The 24,192-nt window shown below is 44.7% G+C and overlaps 4 protein-coding genes and 2 long non-coding RNA genes across 13 annotated transcripts; 3 read left to right on the forward strand and 3 right to left on the reverse strand.

The window, feature by feature from the left end:
* Window positions 1-21: 21 nt before the first annotated feature.
* LOC124304906 (transmembrane protein 43 homolog) lies at window positions 22-4,271 on the reverse strand. 7 transcript variants are annotated; one of them, XM_046763704.1, is made up of 7 exons: window positions 2,915-2,994; window positions 2,499-2,659; window positions 2,205-2,387; window positions 1,820-2,052; window positions 1,367-1,667; window positions 1,080-1,285; window positions 382-994 (listed from the first exon to the last, which is right to left on the reverse strand). In XM_046763704.1, exons 2-7 carry the CDS (start codon window positions 2,535-2,537, stop codon window positions 712-714), a joined length of 1,245 nt encoding a protein of 414 aa, XP_046619660.1. In that variant the 5' UTR covers window positions 2,538-2,659; window positions 2,915-2,994; the 3' UTR covers window positions 382-711. The 7 variants fall into 7 exon arrangements, with proteins under 7 accessions (XP_046619663.1, XP_046619658.1, XP_046619662.1 ...); XM_046763707.1 differs by lacking the exons at window positions 382-994; window positions 2,499-2,659; window positions 2,915-2,994 and adding exons at window positions 22-281; window positions 3,348-3,473 and having other exon boundaries at window positions 1,040-1,285; XM_046763702.1 differs by lacking the exons at window positions 2,499-2,659; window positions 2,915-2,994 and adding an exon at window positions 3,348-3,473 and having other exon boundaries at window positions 381-994.
* On the forward strand, window positions 4,098-7,606 carry LOC124304897 (methylcrotonoyl-CoA carboxylase subunit alpha, mitochondrial). Of its 2 annotated transcripts, XM_046763674.1 has the most exons (11): window positions 4,098-4,233; window positions 4,325-4,503; window positions 4,580-4,636; window positions 4,721-4,796; window positions 4,923-5,307; window positions 5,379-5,713; window positions 5,807-6,103; window positions 6,166-6,375; window positions 6,445-6,924; window positions 7,027-7,218; window positions 7,300-7,606. In XM_046763674.1, exons 3-11 carry the CDS (start codon window positions 4,593-4,595, stop codon window positions 7,411-7,413), a joined length of 2,133 nt encoding a protein of 710 aa, XP_046619630.1. In that variant the 5' UTR covers window positions 4,098-4,233; window positions 4,325-4,503; window positions 4,580-4,592; the 3' UTR covers window positions 7,414-7,606. The 2 variants fall into 2 exon arrangements, with proteins under 2 accessions (XP_046619630.1, XP_046619629.1); XM_046763673.1 differs by having other exon boundaries at window positions 4,325-4,636.
* A 609-nt stretch (window positions 7,607-8,215) lies between these two features.
* LOC124304919 (inactive ubiquitin carboxyl-terminal hydrolase MINDY-4B) lies at window positions 8,216-13,343 on the forward strand. The gene is made up of 11 exons (XM_046763728.1): window positions 8,216-8,855; window positions 9,227-9,387; window positions 10,745-10,830; window positions 10,913-11,142; window positions 11,227-11,467; window positions 11,635-11,700; window positions 11,773-11,843; window positions 12,037-12,187; window positions 12,273-12,475; window positions 12,551-12,703; window positions 12,810-13,343. The coding sequence occupies exons 2-11, from the start codon at window positions 9,231-9,233 to the stop codon at window positions 12,853-12,855; spliced, it is 1,404 nt and encodes a 467-aa protein (XP_046619684.1). The 5' UTR covers window positions 8,216-8,855; window positions 9,227-9,230; the 3' UTR covers window positions 12,856-13,343.
* Window positions 13,344-14,837: 1,494 nt separating this feature from the next.
* On the forward strand, window positions 14,838-23,953 carry LOC124304895 (protocadherin Fat 4). The gene is made up of 18 exons (XM_046763671.1): window positions 14,838-15,144; window positions 16,800-16,928; window positions 18,907-19,211; window positions 19,308-19,400; window positions 19,558-19,665; window positions 20,248-20,349; window positions 20,428-20,553; window positions 20,698-20,892; window positions 21,026-21,113; window positions 21,333-21,442; window positions 21,521-21,667; window positions 21,748-21,862; window positions 21,943-22,012; window positions 22,476-22,586; window positions 22,683-22,856; window positions 22,972-23,189; window positions 23,258-23,625; window positions 23,719-23,953. The coding sequence occupies exons 2-18, from the start codon at window positions 16,847-16,849 to the stop codon at window positions 23,809-23,811; spliced, it is 2,505 nt and encodes an 834-aa protein (XP_046619627.1). The 5' UTR covers window positions 14,838-15,144; window positions 16,800-16,846; the 3' UTR covers window positions 23,812-23,953.
* LOC124304921 (uncharacterized) lies at window positions 19,710-20,796 on the reverse strand. Its single transcript, XR_006908288.1, has 3 exons — window positions 20,681-20,796; window positions 20,219-20,530; window positions 19,710-20,129 (listed from the first exon to the last, which is right to left on the reverse strand). It is a non-coding gene; the product is annotated as an uncharacterized LOC124304921 (long non-coding RNA).
* Window positions 20,846-22,693, reverse strand: LOC124304922 (uncharacterized). Its single transcript, XR_006908289.1, has 4 exons — window positions 22,641-22,693; window positions 21,511-22,321; window positions 20,987-21,138; window positions 20,846-20,905 (listed from the first exon to the last, which is right to left on the reverse strand). It is a non-coding gene; the product is annotated as an uncharacterized LOC124304922 (long non-coding RNA).
* Window positions 23,954-24,192: the final 239 nt, after the last annotated feature.

Below are 24,192 nucleotides of genomic sequence, written 5' to 3' on the forward strand. Positions count from 1 at the left end.
TCGGCGGCCATAACTGCCGCACTACTTTTACCCTACCCAGTGTTCCTTGCGCGAATTACTGTACCCAATCTTTTTCTAGATTGCCCTGCCATCTACAGTGTTTCACGCGCGCAAATCCGACTCGGCCGGCAACAAGATTTCTACCTCTATCCCAAACTATGCCCGTATCGATGTGTCAGTTGACCATGCCGGTACTGCAGAATGCATGCACTGTTGAATTTTTCTGGCGCGCCAACTTCCACAAGATTGGCTCTGTTTATTGTAAATGGCATGTGGTCGGCCTGAAAAAATGGGATTCAAAGGAAAATAGGGGGATATTAGTCATCAAAAAATATGTCACAAATTGAGCCATTGATCTAATGTATCGATTTGTTAAATCTACATGTTAAGTTTTCAATCAAAATGTCTTTATTAAAAGTTATGTAGATTGGCGAGATTGTATTTACAGCTCACATACTCAGAATTGAAATTTTTTACTTCCTACTAAATAAGTCAAGTTTGTAATGAACAAAAGAAATTATAAACAACTCCGAGAAGGAATAATTATTACCTGGAAAATAAAAATGTTGAATGATGTGACTAGACTCAATACCATAAACATTTGCGCAGGTGTATCATGCATGCATGTGTAGCATGCAGATCTTTAAACGCATAGAGGGTAGACAGCGAATGATGGAATGTTTTTGACACATAGACAGCGTGCGTTTGCAGTCATAGTCTTCGATAGTTGTCTCGTTGTTGACCCCGATTTTCGGAGAAGATGGTCGAATAGAGAAATGGTACGACGGAAGCCAGCGCCAGACACAAGCCGACAATGGGTCTGTACCATACCCAGGCAAAACCAATGACCAATAAACTGATGGACATGGAGACAGATATGTTTACAGATTCAATAGCAATCACGCCGCATAAAAATGTAGAATTCAAGACGAGCGTGCGTATTATGTTTGCCAAACATGTAGCAGCGAGAAACAGCACTAGCCAACCCAGACCTCTGCAAGTGATGAAATCATGACTCAGTAAGTCGTAATTATCGTACCAGAGCGTTTATCATTTTCAAACAAATTTGCCAGTCCAACCTTATAGCCCAGGTGCGCCAATAGTTGTGCACATGTTCTAGGTGAAACATCTGATCCACGGATATCACGTCCTTTCTTTGGATTAAGATTTCTTCGCCATGCGAGGTCGTATAGGGAACGATAGTTCCATCTACCTGCATGCCGATAATTGAATAGATGTCATCGCCCTTGCCAGCGTACGAAAATTGTATTCTGATATCTCCGACCTGATTGATGATAATTAGAAAGGATTAGTAGAAGTAGAAATAATGCAAGAGCTGTAGTAACGGAAAGCAGTGATTTCAAACCTGAGGATTCCATAAGTCATTACTGTGATAGTAGAGGCCAGAGTGCAATTTGATGTCTCTACGCTCCGGCCTCTCATCGCTAGTAATCTCAACAAAGTGATTGAATTTCTTTTTTAACTCTTCACCAAGAGTCAAGGCTCCAATCTTAACCTCATTGGCAATTTGTATCTGACTCCGCACAGGCATGATTTTGGGATTATGGTGACCAGTTCTGATATCGAATGAATCTGAATCCACAAGCTTGTCCTTCCATTCTGTCGTATAATAGTAGTGCTTTTCATCTTCGGTAACACCTCCAAAACTGCACAGGGTGAAATCAGACACAATGGAAATGAATCAGTTTATTTCTAACTGGGTGAGAGAAGTTGTAGATTGTAGTAAAGTAAAAATTTCAAACCGTGAGAAAACAGTATGAAACGAAACAGATGAAGTACAATTCAAGATTTACCTCACCTACGTTCCTCTTCAATTTCGATCCATTGATACATCTGTACCCTTCTCTTCAGCTTTACGCTGGCCATAACGATTCCATAATCAGGTTCAGTGAGCGGTTCAAGCACTCTCAGTGGTCCCGAAAAATGAACAAGTCTGTGCTGATGCTCAGGTAGCACATGGTTCACACTGGACAGCGGCACAATGTTACGCAGCGCCTCATTCAGCGAATGTGCTGTTCTAACTGCACGGCCCTAAGGACAAGCAGCAAGGAGTAAACAGGGAATTGCATGTTCTCTGAAAGCAGACTGTTCCTATAACAAGCTAGGCCAATGGGGATTTCATAATTGCAAAGGTGTTTGGTACAGCCGTCGAACAATGTGCCCGTCAAAGTCTAGTGCAATACCTCGTTCCAAAATAGCAGGCACATCCCAGCTGCGAATAGAACTGACCCAATAATGGCGGTCAGCCAAGATTCCTTGAACTGTTCGGCAACGGTCATTGGTGTGTGAGTGGGTCCAGCTTGTTTGAAACCGGCCGATCTATCGCGGTATGCGTTATCAACATCGCCTCTACGAGGCTGCCCATTCTGAAACGAAATCCAAACAATGTGAAAATTAGGATTACGTTAGGTTAAGTTAGGTTAAATTCTACAGAGAATAAACAAGGTTGAGGCCGGTCGGATGACACGCGAACTTACGTTTGTCCGATACATCCCACCTGTGACAACAATCACCATAAACTACGCCTGACTCGGCGTTTGTATTCACGTACAACAACACGGTGTTCATGTAATCTGGGACATCAACTTAAAAAAACATTCTCCAACAGGCGACTACCGGATACTCTGGGTAAACCCATCTGTACATGGAGGTAGCATCCCCATTTTCGCATGCGTGACCGTGTAAAGGAAATACCGGTATACTGTCTCTCTCGCTCTGCGCCGTGATTGGCTTAGCGTGCTTTCTCAACCAATCACGGGCGCAGGGCGACAGAGGTAGAGTTACTGGACCCTGATTTTGACTTGTTTTTCACTTGACGGAAAATCTTCTCATGAGTGAAATACACGGTTGTACGTGATATATAAATCAGACTCAGGCCCCATATTGCCCTTACCGTATAAGCTCGATGAGTAAACATAAAACGACGAGGGAACGACTGATGCCGCCACAAATCCTCAATTTCCTTAACAATTTCTGCAATTTTAGCACAAAGCGGAAAGAAAATGAAAGGAAAATAGAAAAGCGAGGTTAAGACTTACAATTCGGAAATACAAATGACAATGTCACTGAACTGGCCTGAACTGCGGTCGCCTCGTCACGAAACCTTTCACAGTCACGATAGTTGATAAATGTTCATGTACTCGGAGGCGGAGATTTTTATTGCTCTGGAATTCTCTGATAACTTCATCTGAGTCTTAGGGGTTAGAAATGGTAAGAATACAATCGAGCGGCGAAAAACTGACGCTTAATTTACAGCATATGTTAGGACGCTTGTCCCAATTTCGGCATCGCTAATCCGTTTACTTGAATGTTTTTCAAACAGTCACCTCCATTGTGCCGAGGCTGTGCCAAACAATTAGCTGTTGAGAACGCGGGATTCGATGTATTCGCTGAAGAGGCATCGTCAAGTCTCAGGGGAAACAACATCAGGACTGGCATCGAGCTAATCACTGGGATGGCTGTGAGTAATTGCTATAACACTGAGGCAACGATTCACCAGAGTGCTTTAATAGAAACATGTGAAAAATATGAAGAACTAATCAGTACCTATGGTTAACTTTTTGGGGTCAGAAAATCGACGTGCTAGCACCAAAAGTCTGCATGAAACTTTTTCCAATAACTGTATGGTTGGCCTTCAATTTTTGATTCTAAAATGGGCTGACGATCGATCACAGGTTTCACATACTGACGGACTCCCCAGAAGATTGTGCACAGAATGCAATGACAAGCTGGAAGCGTTCATGGCCTTTCGAACACAGCTGTTAACGTCTCTCAGACTTTTTCTAAGCTCTAGAGACAGTCGAGCTCCTACCGGAACCGAACATCCGCTGGAAATATCATTACCCGCGTTACCTGTGCCAATACTCAATCAAGAAGGAATCGGACTTTCTCATGTTAGGGAGAATACATATGTAACGTTAGAGTCAAATAGTTTTGTTAGGTATAGCAGTAGTCAGACAGAGCATTATGTGAAAGTGAAGAGAGCAAATGTGGCCGAACGGGACGACGAATCCGAGATTGATGTGTGCTCAGGGGATGACGATGAAGTTCTCGAACTAGATTTTCAGAGCAAAAAGGATGAAATCTATGAGATTGATAGTTCTGAGGAGTCGGACATACAAGTCTGTGACTACGAACCAAACAGGTTATGAGCTTGTCTTATCACCAAGCTGTAAATGTTGCTCAAGAGAAAAAGCTTCAGGATTTTCTTTGGTATATCACAACAAACTAAAATAATTAAAAGTAAGCTTTCATTAAGCAGAAGAATTTGATGATAAGAATTAACTCTTGAAACGATTCACAGTCACTCTATACATCCCTGAACGATGTGGCTGCATAAGTTAAAAACAGCTTACGGAATACATGGCTTTGTTGACGCAACTCATTATCTTATCTCAATATTCATGACGACGCTATTACGAGACCGTTTGTACGTGTCAGCAAAAAAGAAATGGTTTGATAAGAAATCGTCTTGATCGAGTGGTTGGTAAAAATTGCGTCCACCTTACACCGAAAATTGACCAAGGAAAAACGCATTTTTTAATACGAGAATTTACAGCTATCACCAAGTCATGTACACCCTGTTGCTGCGGTCGGTCTGGCCTGTTCATAAAACGTAAGGAGTACCCGTTTGTCGATAAGATAAGGTCAAATATATTCGTCTACACATGCATGTGTCTTGATCGTGCTATATTTACAGGCCCTGGCATATAACCTCGTGGATCGATCGGGAATTTTCATTATCGACCGTACACAATGGAAAAAGGCTTGGGAAGGTATATGCACACAATATCTATACGTATAATATGTACAATGCATAATTTAGACATCAAATTTTAGCAAATCTCTGATGAAATTATAAAACGCAGCTAATTCTGAGCGATTTTATTTCCCGCGCGCAGATCCTCATCGCAAATCGCGGCGAAATCGCTTGCCGAATTGCAAGAACCGCTCGTAAACTTGGGGTAAAAACGGTGGCGGTATACAGCGACGCGGACCAGGAGGCCATGCACGTCCGTTTGGCTGACGAGGCCTACAACATTGGACCCGCGGCTTCGACCGAAAGTTACCTGAAGCAGGATAGTATAATTGAGGCTGCCAAGAAGTCCAAGTCCCAGGCGATACACCCCGGCTATGGATTTTTATCGGAGAATACTGAATTCGCCGAGCTCTGTCAGAGCGAGGGGATCACCTTCATCGGGCCCCCGGCGAGCGCGATCAGGGACATGGGGATAAAGAACACCTCCAAGGCCATTATGGCCGCGGCCGGCGTACCTGTAGTTCCAGGTCCGTAACTCCGCTACCTGCGGCGGTCCTATTTTCGTCATAAGAAAAAAAAAAATGTTCTCTCTACGCAGGTTATCACGGAGAGGATCAATCCAACGACAGGTTGATGGCAGAGGCAAGACTTGTCGGTTTTCCACTGATGATTAAGGCGGTGCGAGGAGGTGGAGGCAAAGGAATGCGCATAGCTTTTGAAGAAGGGGATTTTTTCACGGCATTGGAGGCGGCTCGAACCGAATCGGCAAAATCGTTCGGCGACTCGGCCGTGTTGTTAGAGAAATATGTTTCCGAACCCCGGCACGTCGAAGTTCAGGTATTCGCTGATCAGCACGGAAACGCTGTCCACCTGTTCGAAAGAGACTGTTCGGTTCAAAGGAGACATCAAAAAATCATTGAGGAGGCCCCCGCGGTTTGTTAATGCTACATGTATAATGTATATTTATACATTACCACGTGATCCTGATAATCAACGTTATTTTCTGCAATTTTTCAAAACTTACAGCCGGGAATTTCGCCCGAGTTGCGGTCTGAGCTAGGTGCAGCCGCCGTCCGGGCGGCAAAGGCCGTTAAATACGTGGGAGCCGGGACAGTGGAATTTATTCTCGATCGTTACACTCACAGTTTTCATTTCATGGAGATGAACACGCGGCTCCAGGTTGAGCATCCCGTTACCGAAGCAATTACCGGCACTGACCTCGTCGAGTGGCAGCTCACAGTGGCTGCCGGAGAGAAGTTGCCGCTTACTCAGGAAGAGATAAAGCTGGCGGGACACGCTTTCGAGGCGAGAATATACGCCGAGGTTGGTTTTCATCGTTGTATTTCGCAATACCTCGCGAATGACTAGTGAATCCTGCGTTACAGGATCCGAATAACGGGTTTCTACCTGGTGCCGGTCCCCTGTTACATCTAACGACCCCGGAGATGTCGGCTGACGTCCGAGTCGAGACGGGGGTGCGGCAGGGTGATCAGGTTTCCGTGCACTACGATCCGATGATAGCGAAACTGGTCGTTTGGGGGAAGGACAGGAGCGAGGCGATCGGGAAACTCGGAGCGAAACTCGCGGAATACAATGTGAGTAATGTTTGTCCGCGCCTAAGCGGGGGAAAAACGTTTAAAAATACATTGCGATGTTTATTGTAGATCGTCGGCGTGGAAACAAACGTGCAATTCATCATGGACCTCGCTAGCCATCCGAAATTCGCCAGCGGTGATGTTCACACCGGCTTTATAGAGGAGAACCACGCAACTCTTTTTCCGAAAATCGAAATCACCAACGAGATACTGACCCAAGGAGCATTAGCCATGATCCTAGAAGAGAGTTTGTCCTCCTTGAACGACGCTATCTTTACCCCGTTCGCAACAAACGTCGGCCTCAGACTGAACCACGCGCTTGAGCGTAAATTTCAATTTCTCTTCAAAGATAAGGAATTTGTGGTTAACGCAAGGTACCTTCGACCAGGTGTCTTTAACATGAGAACGAATGACACGGGCCCCTGGAGAAACGTGAGCGGTTCGTTGATAAGAAGGAACAATGTTCTCGAATTATTATCGGAAATCGACGGCGTAATAACCCGCGCTAGGATCGTTAACAACAATGGAGAGCTTTATTTATTTACGAATGTACGTAATATTCTATATTTAATTTTCAGTATTGTTCCCTACATCTACAGTGAAGCCCCATTGGCAAAAGATGAAAATGAACACGTGAATTTTGTTTCAAAGGAGCGCAAGTGGCAGCTGACGATACCGCCGCCGAAGTTCGTCACCGCTGTATCGTCGATCAGCGGTCAGCATCGAGCGGTTGGTTCTGCGATGAGCCCAATGCCCGGTGTCGTCGACAAGATTCTCGTTCAGCGAGGTGATATTGTTAAAAAGGGCGATCCTCTCCTGGTGATCGTTGCCATGAAAATGGAGGTGAGTATGCCACGATTTGCTTTTCTTTCTATTCGAGAGCTCTTGAAACTTTATAACACGCATTATTTTTTTTCGCCTCAGCACGCGATCAAGGCCGCCTGCGACGGACTTGTCGAGGAGGTCCTTTGCACTGCTGGCGAGAATGTTGCCAAGAATAAACTTCTCGTTAGGATGAAGGAGGAGGAATCAGCCTAGCTTCTGTTGCCGTACAGGGCGGAAAGTTTAATGATACTTGATACGATTGGAATCTTTGAATCTTCCTTTTTTAACTAATTTTTAATTTTTTATAATACCCATAAGGCCAGTTCTCTGGATTTGTTAATGGTTGTTTACAATGCTAGATATTTTTAACGAATAAATGTACATAATACTCCTCATACGCAAAGAATCGATTGTATATCCGTAGCTATATACGACGGAACCTGTCCAGTTTATATCTCCCCTTCTCCTTATATATCTTGGTCGTATGCCGAAAAACTGTAAAAGTTATTTGTGGGGGTAATCAATCTCGGGGCGACTTCGTGGCACGTAATTAACGATCGCTCAACGTAATCGATCATTTCTTTAGCGGGTTAAGGTGGACTGGCGGGTCCGTGTGTTCGATGCATCATAGTATCACACGCATCTATTTACACTAGCTTACGTTAGTTTTTGCCGGTGTACATACGCACGTATGTACATACATCAACATGTCGTGTAGTGCACACAGAGACCATTCCCGACTATTGTATTTCGCACCTGGCACTAGTTCCCTCTCTATTACCGGGACGTATTAACGAACACGGTTGTATACAGAGTACAGGCATGAACCCGATAGCGTGCCGCGAAATACCACGAAATAGATCTCCAGCGGCGCGAAACCCCCGGCACGTTCTCTCGCAAACTTGGAACAACTTTCTTCCTCGGCCAATGAGAGTATATGACTGTAGGATAGGTGTAAGGTATATCAAAAGTTTCAGGGGCAGTTCAGCCGGGCGAGCGTGCCGTGAAATCCAAAGAGAATTTCGAAAGCGGCGGTTAAGGAGTTTAATAATAACGTTCGCAGAAAATATGCGAAACGCGAAACAAATTCTCATCAACGTGTTCACTCAACATCGCCATTCTCATAAATATCTTTCGCGATATACGGTTCGGTGGAATAAGGCTAGATATACCTATCGATCAGAGTTGCAACGCGGATTGATTGTGAGCCTGAAAACTTATTGGAATCGACTGATGGAACGAAGGGTCGACGCTTCTTCGTTCCCACCTATTCACACATCCACACACTGACAACAGGGTGTCGAGGTGTGCGAGGAGAGGCGGGTTGAAAATTTCGGAGTGTTTAGGGTAGGTGGTAACAATTACCGCCTTACACTACCCCCATCCGAGGAGCACAACCAGCGTAGCGGCTGCCTGTCAGTCAACAATTCTGCGCCCTGCTCGTCGGTGCGGACGACCTGCACGTCCCGAGTAACGGAGCCCCTGAAACTTCGTTATTGTCTTGCGGGACGGAGAGAAAAACGCTGAGGTGAAAATTCCACTGACTCTGCAGTCACCGCAGCAGGTTCAATTCTTAATCAAAAGTCACACCGACCATTTATTACACGTACTACGTTCACCGATACACGTCTACTTACAATAATAACCCGTATCCGGTAGGATGTAGCATTATATACATACACATACGTATATTCAGTGATTCGCGTGATAGTTTGACTCATGCATATAACTTTATCTATTTGTAATTTCACAACTTTTCGGGATTAAATCGTGTGTATGTCGGTGTATGTTATACCTGACGGAATGGGGTCGGTTGTACAAGGAAGAGGAAGACACTTTAAATTGCGGGGAGTTTATTTCAACAACTTTAGGAATTAGTCTTCTTTTTGCCGATTTCACTCATTAAATCGAATATCACGTACACAAGTGTAACTTCGTAGTCACCTTCTCTCTATAGACAATGTATCGAACAATTATAGCCATTAGACCCGAACATACCTACACAATACCTGGGCAATTTTTATAGTTACATGTCCTGTCGAACAGGCATGAGTGGAGATCGACAGACGACGAGTCAACGAGTACAGCGTATCGAAAGCCGGGGAATCCCCGAAAGAATCGCACCGGTGCGTCTTATGCAGCATCGAGACGTCAACACGGAGAAGCCAACTTACCTCAGAGACAGAGGTAGGTGCAAATCGCGAATGCTATACCGTGAATACGGCCCTTTCTTGCAACAAAATATAATTTGCAATTGAGCAGGTGTACGTATGATAATTTAAACAGCACGTGCCGTCGGTGGGAGGTGATAAACAATGCCGTCTGGTGTTTATGACGCTTGGCTGCGCGACAAGCGACTGTGTCGTCTCCCTAGGGAATAACCGATTATTCCTGTAATAAAGAATGGAAAATAATTCGAGCGTGAGAATATGTTATAAACCATTTTGCTATCTTGTCACTAATTTCTGGTTGTTAGGTATAAATTGGTTGCCTCTGCAGTACGAGCTGCGCGGTAATTCTGAGTAGATAAATCGCCGTGTTTCAGCTTACGTGAAATTCAGCAGAGATCGCTTGTGTCGTATAAAAAAGTGTTTAAAAGGCCTTGGCGAGCTATAGGCAATGCTATTTGCACGAACGTATAAGGTGTGCTGCGATATGATCCAAAAATAGCTTGTACCCGGCGATGGGTCTTCGCGATAAGATCGTTTACCGTCGAATTTTCGAACAATCTCATCGAGCGCAGGCGGTAAGTTCCAACGAACAGTTCTACATGCATTACCGCATCGTTCGATCAGATTCTGATTTATGACCGTCGGCTAACACGCCACGGGACTCGCGAGGATCGACTTTAATCCCACATGCAACAGTGGATCGGTCAACCGATTAGGATATTTTAGGTATGAAGCTATCGCAGCGCGCGAAAGTTTTGTTGAAATTCGAACGCGAGAGGGAATGTTTTGCACGTTGAAGAAACTCCCGTTGCACGTGCCTATGGCTATATAATTGGTTACAACAGTGTATCGCATAACGATGGTTCGGGAAGATGTTAGTGGGTCATGTCGGAAAACCCTGGCGAATTGACATTGCGAGAAACCAACTTTGTCTGCAGATATATGAGCAGGAGTAGGGGGAGGGAAACGGAGCCAAGACATCGGTGTGCAGGCGCATCGGATACCGCGGAATTTTTGACGTCTCGCGATGATGTTCGGTTGGTATAAAACCACGACCATCCTCCACTCCGATTACAATCGCGGCGGTATCTCTAATCCGGCCGGAACGATTCTTACGGAGTGAAGCAAATACGCGCTCGGATTTTTTTCACGATTATTCAGGCATGCGGCCTGCACCTACGAATATCCTGCAGGTACACACTCACCTCGTTTGCTAGTATTGGAAACATGCTGCTATTCACCCGCACCGCGAGGTGCGCCGAGCTGATGTCCGAGCCCGACGAGCTACAGCTAGCAGGTCTGGGTTTTATCGCCAGTTTTTAATTACTCGGTTTCACTAGCTGCTTCACGAGCCTTCTTTTCCTCATTTTCAGAGCGGGTGTTGTATCCGAGAAGCACCAAGACCCTGGCTAAGGTGCCGGTGATCGGAGGAACCCCGATAAGCGAGGAGACGTGTACGGTGGGTATGATGTACAACGTAACACCGAACACCCACCCAACTAACGTATAGCAGATTATTCTCGGGATTTTCTGCAATGCAGGCATTACGGCAGTTGGTTTTCGGCTCCTGCGCCAGTCCGCCAAGGAGCGAATGGACTAGGACAGGTTTGACCCTGAGGCCAGGGGGGCAAAGTCTTGCCTTCGGTTTGAGGGCGGCGAGGAACTCGACTCGGAGTTTGGTCACAGCGGTACAGGCAGTGATGCTGAAGCACTTTCTCTTCAGGACTAACAAGATCGTCACCAGTTTCGCGAGACCAGCATCCCCGGAAGCGTGAGCGCAGTATAACAACAGTATTTAATGATTGCCCGGGAATGAATCCGATATAATAGTATAGAAATTTGGCTTCTGTTGCAGTCTACTGAAGCCGAACCACGAGCGGCAAGTCGAAGTCCTGAGCTTGTCGATCGCTGAAGTTATATGGAGGTGTGGAGGCGGCGACGCCAAGCCCAGCAACGCCGCGACTGCTGTCAATCTCGCTTCTACAGGCGGCGCGTCCTCCGGCGTGTTTGTGCCCAAGGCCGTTGTTGTTCTGCCACAGGAGACGCCCTACGTTCAGCATAGCGTGCAATACTTTCAGGACGGGATTACCGAAACGGTATGGTGTTTACGCGTACAGTAGTCGGATTTTTTTATCTTCTCGAATTTTCGGATTCGAATACAAAAGAATAAGAAAAAAAAAAAACCTACAGCACGGTGATCTCGAGTAATGGCGACTAACGAATCTTATTTTCTGTTAATAATATATGGTGAAAATCGGTACAGCTACATCTCTACGAATTCCATTCTCTTGAAGACCTCCAGATATTTGTCAAGAGGTACCTTTACCTGGTAAGTCGTTCGTAATTTCCTTTGCGAAACACTTGAGAGGAGTACCCGTATTATATTTTGGTGTCGATTTAGTTTCACGACGAAGGTGGACCCGGAGCGATAATTCTCCTCTACAGCGCCGTGCTGTCTCGAGGACTTGCCAAGTGAGGATACGTATACACGTAGTCGCATGCGTGTTCCTGTACACAAATTACACGTATCGTCTAGAGTGCGCGTTATGCAAAATTAATATATACTATAATGAGACTATGACAAGACCCTAAGGAGATACGTGTAATATAAAGAAATCTAACGAAAGGAAAGCGACCGACCCTCTGAATGACGAAATTCTCGTAGAGTGCGGACCGACTTCGAAGACCAAAGAACCTCGATGCTGGGCGGGTCGCCGGAAGAGGGACCGATGAGCGTCGCGACGCTGCTGTTAACCGGAAGGTGTTCGCCGCACCTCCACAACGGGGTGCTTTACGTCGGTGACGAGAACACCTACGTGAGGAGGAGCCCTTTGATATTGACAGATTACGTAAAACCAGGTTCGTCGCAGCGTGTCTCACACACCTTCGTCCTCTGTCAAGGCCGTGCCGAGATGGGGCGTCCTGGCGAGGAGCGAGGTCGGTATCCTGGTGCACGAGGGTGACGGTGCAGACGCCGACAGGCAGCCCGGTTCCCGACTCAAGACTCCGAGCCTGCCGATCTGGCTGACCCTTTGCCAGGGCCACTACGGCGTACTTTTCAACATGAACCGTGAACTTCTCAGAAATTACCACGCCGAGCGGAGGTGAGATACGATCTGCAGCGCAAGGGGGAAAGTCGTGAGACCAACGCGTTAATCCCGGATCTATCCCCGTTCTAGGTTCGAGATTCAATATTACACATGCGGTGGAAGCCACGCCACCCTGACGGTCGACACGAGAGCCAGCGAAGACTCGTCAGCGGACAACGCTGCCAGGGACGATCAACTGGTCGACGTCGCCTCGACTCCCTTGGAGAAGCTGATTCACACCAAGTTTGTATAATGAGATGCTATATCTACGTCTTAAATTTATATCTTTCATGCAGATATCTTATCTTATTAAGACGTAGGTATATCTTAATTTCGATCTTCTCCGCAGGTGGCAAGACGCACAGATTCAATGGAACGGCAGCCCGGTTTTATAGATATTATAATTGCGTAGACGCAGCGACAAAAGGCAGATACGTATCGTCGTGAATATAATATATGTAGTATACCTATGCATGCACGCATATAAACGGTAACGATGTTTCTTTAAATGTAAATTTCATTGTACTAAACCATGTTCTAGTTGTAAATTAGCAATCACTGTGTTAAATGATGTAAATATATATGTATGGTTTATTTTGGTAAATGCTGTACGTAATGAAAATTCTGTAAACAACAGAACTTCGGCAAATCGATCCTACGCCTATGACATGGCTTTGTTATGTATAATTTTATAGTTTACTATACATTCGATTTGTAAGCAGAAATGAATCTAGGTGCCAGGTGTCTACGTAAATCTACGTATGCATATATCCTAGGTAACGTTACAGGCATGTAACCCATGCGCATCAAGTTGAGAAACTTGAGAGAGACGAAATAGGCAATTGAGGTACATCCTGAATTAAATTTCAACTTGAAATAATAAAGAGAATATAGAATTTCCAAAATTCACGGCTTGAAGCAATTTTTAAAAACGCCTCACCCGTATTTATCTCATACTTTACTTTACGCGTCGTCTCACGTGTCGCGTCTAATAATTATTTCATCATTCGTTATTCGATCGACGCGATGATTGTACAAACGGTATATATATTTAGGTATAGATATATCTGTGCGCAAACACCGAATGGGTTCATCCATCCTCTCGCCCTAGAAACGTTCGTCGTCACGCTATCTTTGCACTCGCATGTAGGCAGAGGGTGAATTCGCGCATAGTTTTCTTTTGCTCGACTCTATAATATGTTATACACCCCAACAACACACTTCTCACAAATCTAAGGTATTCAGGAGTCGAGACAATGACTCGGTAAATAATGATAATTGGAAGGATCGCACGTACGGAACAAAGCTTACTTTAATACGAATAGAAGATAAGAAGTAAAGGAAAACGAAAGAAAGCCACTTTTGCGAAGAGGTGAAATTCTCAAACGATATACGTATGTAAGAGGTTACAGCTGAAATACTCTGGTGCACACCGCTCGTTCACTTTCTTTTCCGGGATCAAACTCTTACACACTTGTTCCAAAATAATACCAACCTATAAGCGTATACCGCGGAAGGTGTTTCCTGCGGAAAGAGAGTGACGATAATTTATCTGAAGTCGGGATGAAAGTATCATATACACACGTTTAATCAATTAGGAACTAGACCGTTGAACAACTGCAGCGTTGTCCCAGTTTTGATGCAACTATTTTTAATCGTCACCGGTGTGAATTAAACATAAACGGTCAGGTATAGCTCTGACGAAGGTAGATGCGAACAGGTGAATTTAACACTAAACTGGAAAAGGAGTCGGGGTCATGGGAACCGGGTTAATCCCGTTTCGTCTAAAACTTAACGCGATATGAGCATCGCGCAGCTACGAAGTGGAGGAGGATAAATGATCGTTTGACCGAGGCGACGATGACGATCATTCTGGATCATTAAACCGTGAAAAAAGATTCCTATTCGTTTCGCTACAACTTTTTTACCGGTACCCGTGAGAAAAGATCCGCGATCCGATGCGCATCCGGACTCCGTGAAGGTAAATACTGTAACAACAGCACGCAAGCCATTGTGATCGAATTAAATGATCGATTTTAATCAATCGTTCTTCACGAGTATCGTGGAGTAACTTAAAAAAGTAAGAAAGAAAAAAAAAAAAAAAATTACACCTATCACACCGTAGTCCCGAATCGAGTTAACCTGCTGCAGTTACGAACAAAGAAATGTACGCGTCGTCGTAGCTGCTTATGCCGGTAAATTTGTGGATGGATACGGGTGCAGGGTTAGACGTTACAGTTTATACGTAGCGAGTTCCCCCGTTTCAGGAACACCTGTCGTCATCGTCGGTCCCCGGCGATCGTGTAGCCCCACTTCCTGCCCTCTCGGCTGTATACCTTGTCCGTACCCCTCGATGCCCGCTTACTATTCTCCGGGCTCTTGTTTTGTACAGAATACACACGCCGCCGCCGTGCAAGACCCTGTGATTTTTTCACCTCTTTGTGCGTAAAATTCACGAGTCTTCCTCGACCTAAAGCTAGGTTTTTTTCGTTTTTTTATTTTATGTATTATAGTTTCGTGTGTCAAGGGTGTAGCCCAACTATGGGTATGGTGGTTCTTCCTCGAACGATTTTGCAATGACGCGGCACCCCAACTCACGAAGTCTGGACTCGCAGTGAAAATTGGATCTTACGAATAATTTGACCAGCAATTCATGGATATTCCAGATGACAATTTTTACCGTGGTGAGTATACCCAAAGTATAAGCGTGTGTAAAGTGATCACCGTACGTAAAGGCAGCAGTTTTTCGGCTTTGTTATATCGCTACATTCCCAGAAAGTTTCATCACCGCAATTTGTCAATCTAAAGGCGAAGAAACGGAGGATAAAGTACTTGACCATTTCAATTTTCAACAATACCGAAGCTGCCCGTAGCATGGAATACCGGAATGTGAGATAATTGCCTTGACTCTTGGTCATGTAGGACACGCGGTGCCGTTCTCGGTGGGTAGAATCCTCGGAGCGTGTATCGAGGATTCGCCGTCGTCACGGTGCGTCGACCACCGTCATTACATGCGTTTACGAAGTATAAGGATTGAGGAGGCGAAAGAAACGTTCGGTATGATGAATATCGGGTACCTGCACCGATATGTCAGTTTTCCGGTATTGGTCGTGGGGAAATCACTGTCGCAACTTCCGGTTCCAGCATTAGTCATAGTAGGAAATACGCAGCAGGAACTCAAACCGAAAATTAAACCGTGGATCCGGCTGATGTGGAGAAAAAGAAACATGTAAGGGGGAAGAGAAATTACGAAACCAGTCACAATTAAGAGTGGAAATTAAATCGTAGCCGCGATCAGGAAACGCTCGGCAGCAGCAACTAGATTCGGAGAGACAATCGCGAATACAATCATCACCCACATATTTAACATCCATATACAGGCTCATAGAATATAAGCCCACGTATCGCTGCACAAAGTTTCTCTCCGCATGCTTTCTAGCCACGCGTGTACAATAGTACACCGGCTCTATTTTCCCTTCTGCAGCGGCACATTTTATTTCTGCAGATATGTTACATATAGATGATGGATGTGTAGGATCATCCGAGGTGTTCATTAGGGTGGTCCTTATTTGGGGTGTTGACGAATTCCGACAAGTGCGCCCCCTAGACACGTTTGAAATAAATAAAAAAAAATGTGTGCAAAACCCCAGCGCTGTAGTCCTATGAGAACACGTGCCTGTAAGCTCGTTTTGTTTCCCATTTAGATAACATGGCATTTTTAGACCAATTCAGTCACTATTTTTTCTAGTCATCCCTAAGTATGTTAAAAATTATTTATCCACATAAATCTATTGTTAATAGGCATGACTACGCGCACATTCTTTTACAAAACCTCACATGTATCGTATTTCATTATAAATTTGATATGAGTTGATTAGAGTTGCATTCAAACTATGGTCATTCAGTTTCGATTGTGTATAATATAATATAATATAAAAAGAATGTGCGCGTAGTCATGCCTATTAACAATAGATTTATGTGGATAAATAATTTTTAACATACTTAGGGATGACTGGAAAAAATAGTGACTGAATTGGTCTAAAAATGCCATGTTATCCAAATGGGAAACAAAACGAGCTTACAGGCACGTGTTCTCATGGGACTACAGCGCTGGGGTTTTGCACACATTTTTTTTTATTTATTTCAAACGTGTCTAGGGGGCGCACTTGTCGAAATTCGTTAACACCCCAAATAAGGACCACCCTAGTGTTCATGGTGCACGTAGAGTGAAGGGTGCGGTACAAATTGGGCTCGTGATAATACAACGATTTGCAATTTTATTCGACTTGTTGATATATCTAATGCTATACTTCTTTTTTGACTGTTCTCACGCATACAGATGAATGAAGAAATGTTCGTGTTCGTGGATGGAGACTTTGATACGATATGGAGGTAGATATACTGATAAAGATTATAATCTCGCTGATCTACTACCGCCTCATCCTGCATCAACCTGCTGCTGCCCAACGTAAGTCCTCATACATTTACGTGCTTACTAATCGCCTTCCTACAAGCCCAACCTATCGTTGTAACACACGTTGGATTCGTCATCGCGAATCAGGATCGTTTATTTGCACATCTTGAACAATCACCGATTCCCACGATTCGCAACGAATCTTTTTCACAAATTTCCTCACTAGCTATCGAAAATATTCAAATATCAACAAGTAATTCAGTTGATTTAATAATTTGGATAATTCTCGAACGAGGGATCATTTATTTCGACGGCAACTTTTCTCATATTTGCAAATATTAATGAAAACCAGTTATAGTTTGTTGATACCTAGAGAGCCTAGTCGAAATTCCGCCTCCCAGAATTGGCAATTAGTAACGGTCAGACGGTCCGTTCTTACACTAGCGACTGATTAAACTATTATGGGAATAGCGAAACGAGTAAAAAAATAACGGAAAAAATATCGATAAGGAAATAATGCTCGCATGTGTACAATAAATCTGGTAATAATTAGCGCCATTGCGAGTTACGTAGAATCCGCGTATATAAGACACCCATAGAGGGATATTTCTATACCTGTAGTCGTATACATGCGTCTCCCCAGCAGGCGAATGCGAAGCGATCAGCTCGAGGTATGAATGCGGCTGGCAGACGGCCCAGCCAGGCAGCTAGCCCTGCCTTAGCCGGAAGTTCGCTCCAAGGAACCGCGAATGTATATAGAATATCCACAATCAGGCACACACAGGCGCTCAAACGTATAGGTGTTTGCTGTTATGATATACAAGTACATAGCACATCGTGTGGGCAGATGGCCGAATGCGCGTGCGTGTGTGCCTCGCACCAAGTAAAATATCATTCTTGACACGCACAAGTATACCATTGTACGAAGTATTACTCTTGTTGTAACTTGTACCCTACTTCTTAAACGCGGTATGAGCGCACGCGTATCATCCAACGCCTTCATCATACGTTTCACGCAATATGTGTATTCTTACTAATACGCAGCCTGCGCGTATGTTTTACTCTTAACTTGGCGCACCTTCGTTCCCAAAGTTCTTTCAATTTCACTGTGTGTTCCGTCGTAATAAAAATAGACTTTTTGTGAGTATCGTTATAGAATTATTAATCTCTTGTTGACAATATTTTATTCACTTTTGTATTAACTTAAGGGATCGAATAACGTACGGATATAGATTTTTGGTGTATCATTCAGTCAGATAGTTTCGTGAACCCAAATAATTTTTAAGACTGTTTTTTTTCTATCGAACGTTTTGTACTGTAGTCGACAAAACGCGAGGAAAACGTGACGGAGTTACGGAAGAAGGAAATGTGTAAATAAGGGATCAACTGAAGGCATATTCAACTTTGACGCAACGGTTACAGCTGATTTATCTAGCAGTAAACGCAAAAAAAACCTTTCAGCAAATCTTCGCAACGATTGAAACAATTAGAAAAATATTGAAGCGAGCCCGATCGTTTATCTGGAAATTGTTCAACTTTCTTGTTTGTTCTATTTGGGCTTTTATCATTAATAAATTTCTTTTATTTCTCTAATTTTTATTTTCACATGAGCCAATAAAACTAACTGAAAACACATGGGATTGAAATCAGAAATCAAATAAAATAAAATTGCCATCGAAAACCTACACGAACGAAACAAGACTAAAGTAAAAATGTCGCAGTTTGTATTATAACGAAAAACGATAGCCGCCTATGATCATGCAACTTCATTGAGACTAAATCTTAAGCGCCTGAGAGAAGGCAATCTGAGTGTAGTTAATAGACGCCTAAGTGTAAGCAACGCAATATTCATTACAGCAACGTTGAATGCCATTCGCAAGGGGCAAGCCGAAACTGAATTTATTAAAAAATGACGGATCCCGATACAAAAACCCTATCAAGAAACCAACGGAACCAATGTGCAAAAATTATTATCTAAAAGCGTAGGACTTAATCCTTAGATGTATAAAAATATTTTTTAATGGTTGATCAGTGATACGCGACACAAGATGTTTTCTCGAGAACGGGGCAACAGCGGCCCACCTTTTCGTCGGAGAAGAGCTGGAGGTCGGCGGAGTCGTCGGTGCGATCGGCGTGATTGGGGATCCTGTGATTCCTGGGGATCTGGGATCCAAGGGAGATATTGAGCTGCGGTTGCAGGAGAAGGATAGCCCAGTAGCAATTTATCCCGGGTCAAAGAATCTCACCCTCACCAGGCCATTGGATAAGGAGGGTGTCCAGGGACCGGCCAGTGTTTATGTCAACGTTATTTGTGAAAGGAGACGAACTCTCGATCCGGTTTGTATTATTTGAAGTTTAACTTTCATCTCGCAGAACGAGAATAGTTTTAATAAAGAATATATTGTGTAACATCAATTTTGTCCAATGTCGCAGGGTTTCGTGATACCGGTAAATATACGAGTGACGGACGCGAACGACAATGCTCCACAATTCGTCAATGCGCCTTACGTCCTTAACATTTCCGAGGTAAGGAGGATCTGCGAGTTAATTGATGCGTATTCACAAGACTTATTCTCAGCGATTGTACATACACCCAAATTCTCGCATGGGCAACTCTTGACCTACTGTTGTAAAAACCGTTAGATCACGATAATGAAGCGGCCACTTCTTCGCATTGTTGAAGGTGACGGTCGTCGGCACAAGAGTGCTTCAAGGTGTTCGAGCGATCGACGGGGATCAACCAGGCCCATACTCGACGGTCGAGTATACCGTACTGCCAGGACCGCACGCGGTAAGTTAGATATTCAGACAAAAATATGGAGATAATTATCGATATATTATTTGTGAATTCCCTTCGTAAAACTTGTAATCAGTGAAGATGATTATGATGGGTGATTTGATTCACCGAATTGATGACTATAACGAAGCTGCAGTTACCTATAGCTGATAAAAAACTAAAATTTGTCTATCAGACGTTTTATGGAAATCTTATGACGCGAATTTCGGCCTCCAAAAGACGTCCAACGTCACAAAGACGTAATTTGGATATAAGACCTCCTTTAGGCGTCAAAGTCACGTTATAAGACTCTCATAAGACGTCTGATAGACAAACTTCAGTTTTGTGTTACCTGGGTAGCGCAGATGATGAACATTGCATCGACGACAAATTTCGTTACTTTTAGTGTTATGTACAGCCAGCTGTGTTCGTGGACGGTGAGAGACTCCGTCTGCAGGTACCCCGAGCACGTGCATGACCTTAGTAGTAGAATCAATAATATTAGTCGAAGTGTAGTCGAGATCAGTCATTTATTACGCGACACACTCGTCATTGCTCGATTATTTACCTACCGTATATAACTGTCTATCCGCATAGGACTACTTCGTGTTTGTAAACGCTCTGGAAGGCACTCTGGTATTGCGCAAGCCACTGGACTACGAGACACTGAGCAACTTTTCCGTTGGAATTCGAGCCCAGGTTTGCACGAGATGATGTTTCTCTCTCTCAGGATCAGTACATGCTAAGGTACATCCTTATGAGTGTTTCTTCCTATAGGACCAAGGCAACCCCCCGCAGTCGACGGATACGGCCCTTCGGGTGAACGTGATCGATGCCGATGACCAAAATCCAGCCTTCCTAAACGACCAATACAAGATCACTGTACCAATCGGAGAAAAAAGCGTAAGTAGAAATATTCTAAACCACCTGGAATTAGTGGATTCAAGAACCGAACAATACTCGTAGTATATAAGTTCACCGTTTTCTATATGAGAAATATAGTAGAAAAGAATCAGAGAATAATGTATACCTCCTCGCGCGATGCAGGGGACGACGTTGGGAGTGGAACCAGCGGCGATACGGGCCGTGGACCAGGATACCGGGATCAATTCGCCTGTTCGCTACACGCTTCAAGGGGGAGCCGTTTCGTTCCTCTCACTGAACCCGGGGACGGGGGACGTGGTGCTCACCAGAAGCCTGAGGGACCACGAGGTCGTCGCACCCACGACGCTGGTGATAAAGGCGAGTCGATGTTCTGTCAAGTTTGCAAATTATAGATTATCGATGTCTTGTGTATATCATCGAGTTCGGGGAAAATTACCCAACGCACGCACACCTTATAATGTCTATGTTGTTCCATTCATGGCAATCGCAGGCGACCCAGGTTGACAATCCGGATCGATACGCTCTGGCAACTGTCGTCGTCGCCCGGGAGGGAGGACTCGGCGCCGGACCCACAGCCGGTAAACGGATCTCTTCACACGTTACCTATTGGAGAACAAAAAGAAAGAAAAAATTAGACAATCATTTTTATCTTGGAGGCAGTAAATTAAATTTTTGGACATTTATAAACAAATTTGAAGTCATTTTTCAGGACATATTTCTCAACTTTCAAATTCTATGACCTAACTGTGGTTCGGGCACGTTTATACAAACGGTGCAATAAATAAATGATCGCACAGGTGGACGACTTCCGGTGAGATTCGTACTGAAGGACTACCAGGCTTGTATCCCGGAAAACACACCGCCAGGAAGCATTCTCCTCACAGCGGGCGTTAACAAAATAGACCCGGTAAGATTTGTCGTTATGTGATCATAGATGTAAGTTGTGAAACAAGTAGCATGTCCGTAATTCTTTACCTAACTGTAGAACTTGAGGTTCTGGCTGGTCGGGGCGGGCGAGGATCTCGAGAGGTTCGCCATCACAAGATCCGGTGAGCTCATCCTGAAGGGTACCCTAGACTACGAGCGTCGGATACAGCACAGCTTCCGGGTTCACGTGACGGACGGGCACCACGTAAGGCGTTGGGTTTCCATTTCTGTCTCTTCATTTTAACTTTAGCTCCATAATCAATTTTCCAAATTGCTACTGTTCAGAACGATACAGCGAGAGTGAACGTCTCAGTCGAGGACGTCAACGAATGGGAGCCAAGGTTCCGTCATCCAAGGTACGAGCTTCATGCGAGGAGTCTCCGTCAAGGTTCTATTATAGGTCGGTACAAAACAAATTTCCCGTACGCCGAATTTTTATGCGGAGCGATATCTGCATAGAGAACTAATTCTTGCTTACAGGAAGGCTTGAGGCAGCAGACGGGGACAGAGGGGACAGGGTCTCGCTTTCGCTGAGAGGGCCAGACGCGAGGTATGAGTTATATTTTTTTAAATGCTAGGTCTAAGCGTCAACAAAAATGTACTTGTCTCCCATGACAAATCTTGACCATTTTTGCACAACGTGAAAGACAAAGCTGCACTGCTGAAAATTAAACCTTCGCTTCCTACCTGTGACTTTGTAATATGGGACATGTCCGCGGCCGGCGAGATTTCTAAACTACCATTGGGGTCGAATGAAATGAATAGGTATGGGAATTTGCTTGATGATGACCACAGCTTATCCTATGTAATGCTAATCCATATCACTGGCTAGACTGAGTTGTGCTGCCACTAAATATATCTGCAAGTCAAAACATCTATGCGAAAATTTGTACAACTATACATATAATCCTTACCGGTTTACACTTAATAGGAATTCAAATACAATTACAGATTGGGCTAACACTAATTCATACACATTTTGATGCATTCGTATAAATTCATGCATTTTACAGATCTTTCGAGATTCGGGACAACGGAGAACTGATACTGAGGTCGTCAGGCCCTTTCAATGGGACAACGGCTCGACTGGTCGCCATTGCCTCGGACTCAGGTCGGCCACCGAGGTGAGTTATTTTCCGATATTTATCAATCACAGGATTGCCGAATGGGCGTATTACCTGAAGTGTTCAGTAGGTTATTCAATATCAACTCGTATTCAGGTCCAGCATGGTGCCAGTAATCGTTCATCTTCCGAACACCGGTTCCCTGCCAATTGCCGCAAGGGCCGCACCTGCCTGGCTCGGAAGTAGCGTCCTTCTCGTCGCTGTTTTTGGCGCGGTCTTGGGGCTTCTGGGCGTCGTAATACTCGTCCTCATACTATACATATACAAGCAGTACGTATACATATATACCTCCACACACGCATCGTGTTCCTTTTTTTTCAATATAGTAGGAACCAGGATAACGAGGCTGATAAAGTCTATACCAGTTAAGCATTATTCTCTTTAGCAAACGACCGAAGAGTAGCAATTCGGTCAGCTCGTCGGGTTCGGGGTATCGGGACAAATCGCCAATTCCCTCGGCGCTGAGTCCGACGCCCCGGGTGCTAGCTGCCAGTGCGTTACGGGACGCGTCGGAAGGCCGCGGTGTTGCTAAAGGGACAAACGACGTGGACAACCCGGTCTTCGGCGACGACAATGACAGCAACTACACAGCAACAATTAAAAGTACGTCCGCACTGACATTGAGCGCGGCATTCCTTCATTTGTGCAATTTTCCAACTCGATTTTTACAGGTGTCACCTCGGCGCGACAGATGCCCCAGGTCTGCGCAAGGCACAAGGTAGCTCCGATGGTCTTGCCCCCTGTGGCCCCAAACCTGGCAGCCATCAGCCACATTCCGAACCTCGGTAGTCTCGTGCACAACATAAACAACCTTGCAGGCAGCGGTCTTCACCGCGGCAACGCGAGCTCGGTCAACGACTCCTCGAACTACTCTGCCGATCCTCCGGATTCGCTGCAGGCTCCAGTGTCCGCCTGGCCCGCGGGTTCCATGTCCCGGAGGGTGAAGAAACTGTCCTGGGACGACGACGACGTTGACGAGGCCGACAACGACGGTCACAATAATAACAACAATAAGCATAGGATCAACGACGCCGACAAGGTGAGTCTACGAATGCAGATTGATATTCGTACGAACGGATTCGTGGAGTCGACGAGATTTGCGTGCGGGTGATTCTTGGCCGTGTTTTTTCAGGCTGTAGACAGTGTCGACGTTGTGCCGGATGTCAGAAAACCTGGAAACGGTATCAACGGTAGTGAGCAACTTAATCTGACCGTGTACTTTTGAACACCATGCGACAGCTTAATTGCAGTCTCTCACCTCGACGAAGACACATATACGGAATTATTATAATGAAACTAAAGACTTTATATTGTATATTTATGATTACTATATACTGAATAAATTGTACCTACATGTACTCAACGAAGTGAAAATGAGTCAACAATTTTCCATATCCTGGGTACAATGTAAGACGTCTACGATACGGTGTCGCGTAGAACCAGTCAAGGTGTAACTGGGTCAATGGGTTATTGGGTCAGCCGGTCATCAGCCTTGCACAAATCGTGTACGAAAACAGCACAAATTTGCGGTACATATCCGCGTATGACGTTGAGATATGGTTGTGCAACGTTTTAAGTCCGTTCTTAACACCGCAAAGATTTTATA

This window comes from Neodiprion virginianus, chromosome 5 (assembly GCF_021901495.1).
Source record: "Neodiprion virginianus isolate iyNeoVirg1 chromosome 5, iyNeoVirg1.1, whole genome shotgun sequence".
Lineage (NCBI taxonomy): Eukaryota > Metazoa > Arthropoda > Insecta > Hymenoptera > Diprionidae > Neodiprion > Neodiprion virginianus.

Bases quoted from the DNA above. Each gene is read 5' to 3' on its own strand.
- LOC124304906 (XM_046763702.1), bottom strand. From the start codon at position 3,422: ATGCCTCTTCAGCGAATACATCGAATCCCGCGTTCTCAACAGCTAATT. The intron at 1,286-1,366 runs GTTTGAAATCAC...ATCATCAATCAG, and splicing joins ATGACTTATGGAATCCTCAG to GTCGGAGATATCAGAATACA. The intron at 995-1,079 runs GTTGGACTGGCA...CATCACTTGCAG, and splicing joins TGGCGCACCTGGGCTATAAG to AGGTCTGGGTTGGCTAGTGC.
- LOC124304897 (XM_046763673.1), top strand. From the start codon at position 4,593: ATGTACACCCTGTTGCTGCGGTCGGTCTGGCCTGTTCATAAAAC. The intron at 4,637-4,720 runs GTAAGGAGTACC...CTATATTTACAG, and splicing joins GTCTGGCCTGTTCATAAAAC to GCCCTGGCATATAACCTCGT. The intron at 6,104-6,165 runs GTTGGTTTTCAT...CCTGCGTTACAG, and splicing joins AGGCGAGAATATACGCCGAG to GATCCGAATAACGGGTTTCT.
- LOC124304919 (XM_046763728.1), top strand. From the start codon at position 9,231: ATGTCCTGTCGAACAGGCATGAGTGGAGATCGACAGACGACGAGTCAA. The intron at 10,831-10,912 runs GTGGGTATGATG...TCTGCAATGCAG, and splicing joins TAAGCGAGGAGACGTGTACG to GCATTACGGCAGTTGGTTTT. The intron at 12,476-12,550 runs GTGAGATACGAT...TCCCCGTTCTAG, and splicing joins AATTACCACGCCGAGCGGAG to GTTCGAGATTCAATATTACA.
- LOC124304895 (XM_046763671.1), top strand. From the start codon at position 16,847: ATGGAGGTAGATATACTGATAAAGATTATAATCTCGCTGATCTACTAC. The intron at 19,666-20,247 runs GTAAGTTAGATA...CTATCCGCATAG, and splicing joins TACTGCCAGGACCGCACGCG to GACTACTTCGTGTTTGTAAA. The intron at 20,350-20,427 runs GTTTGCACGAGA...TTCTTCCTATAG, and splicing joins CCGTTGGAATTCGAGCCCAG to GACCAAGGCAACCCCCCGCA.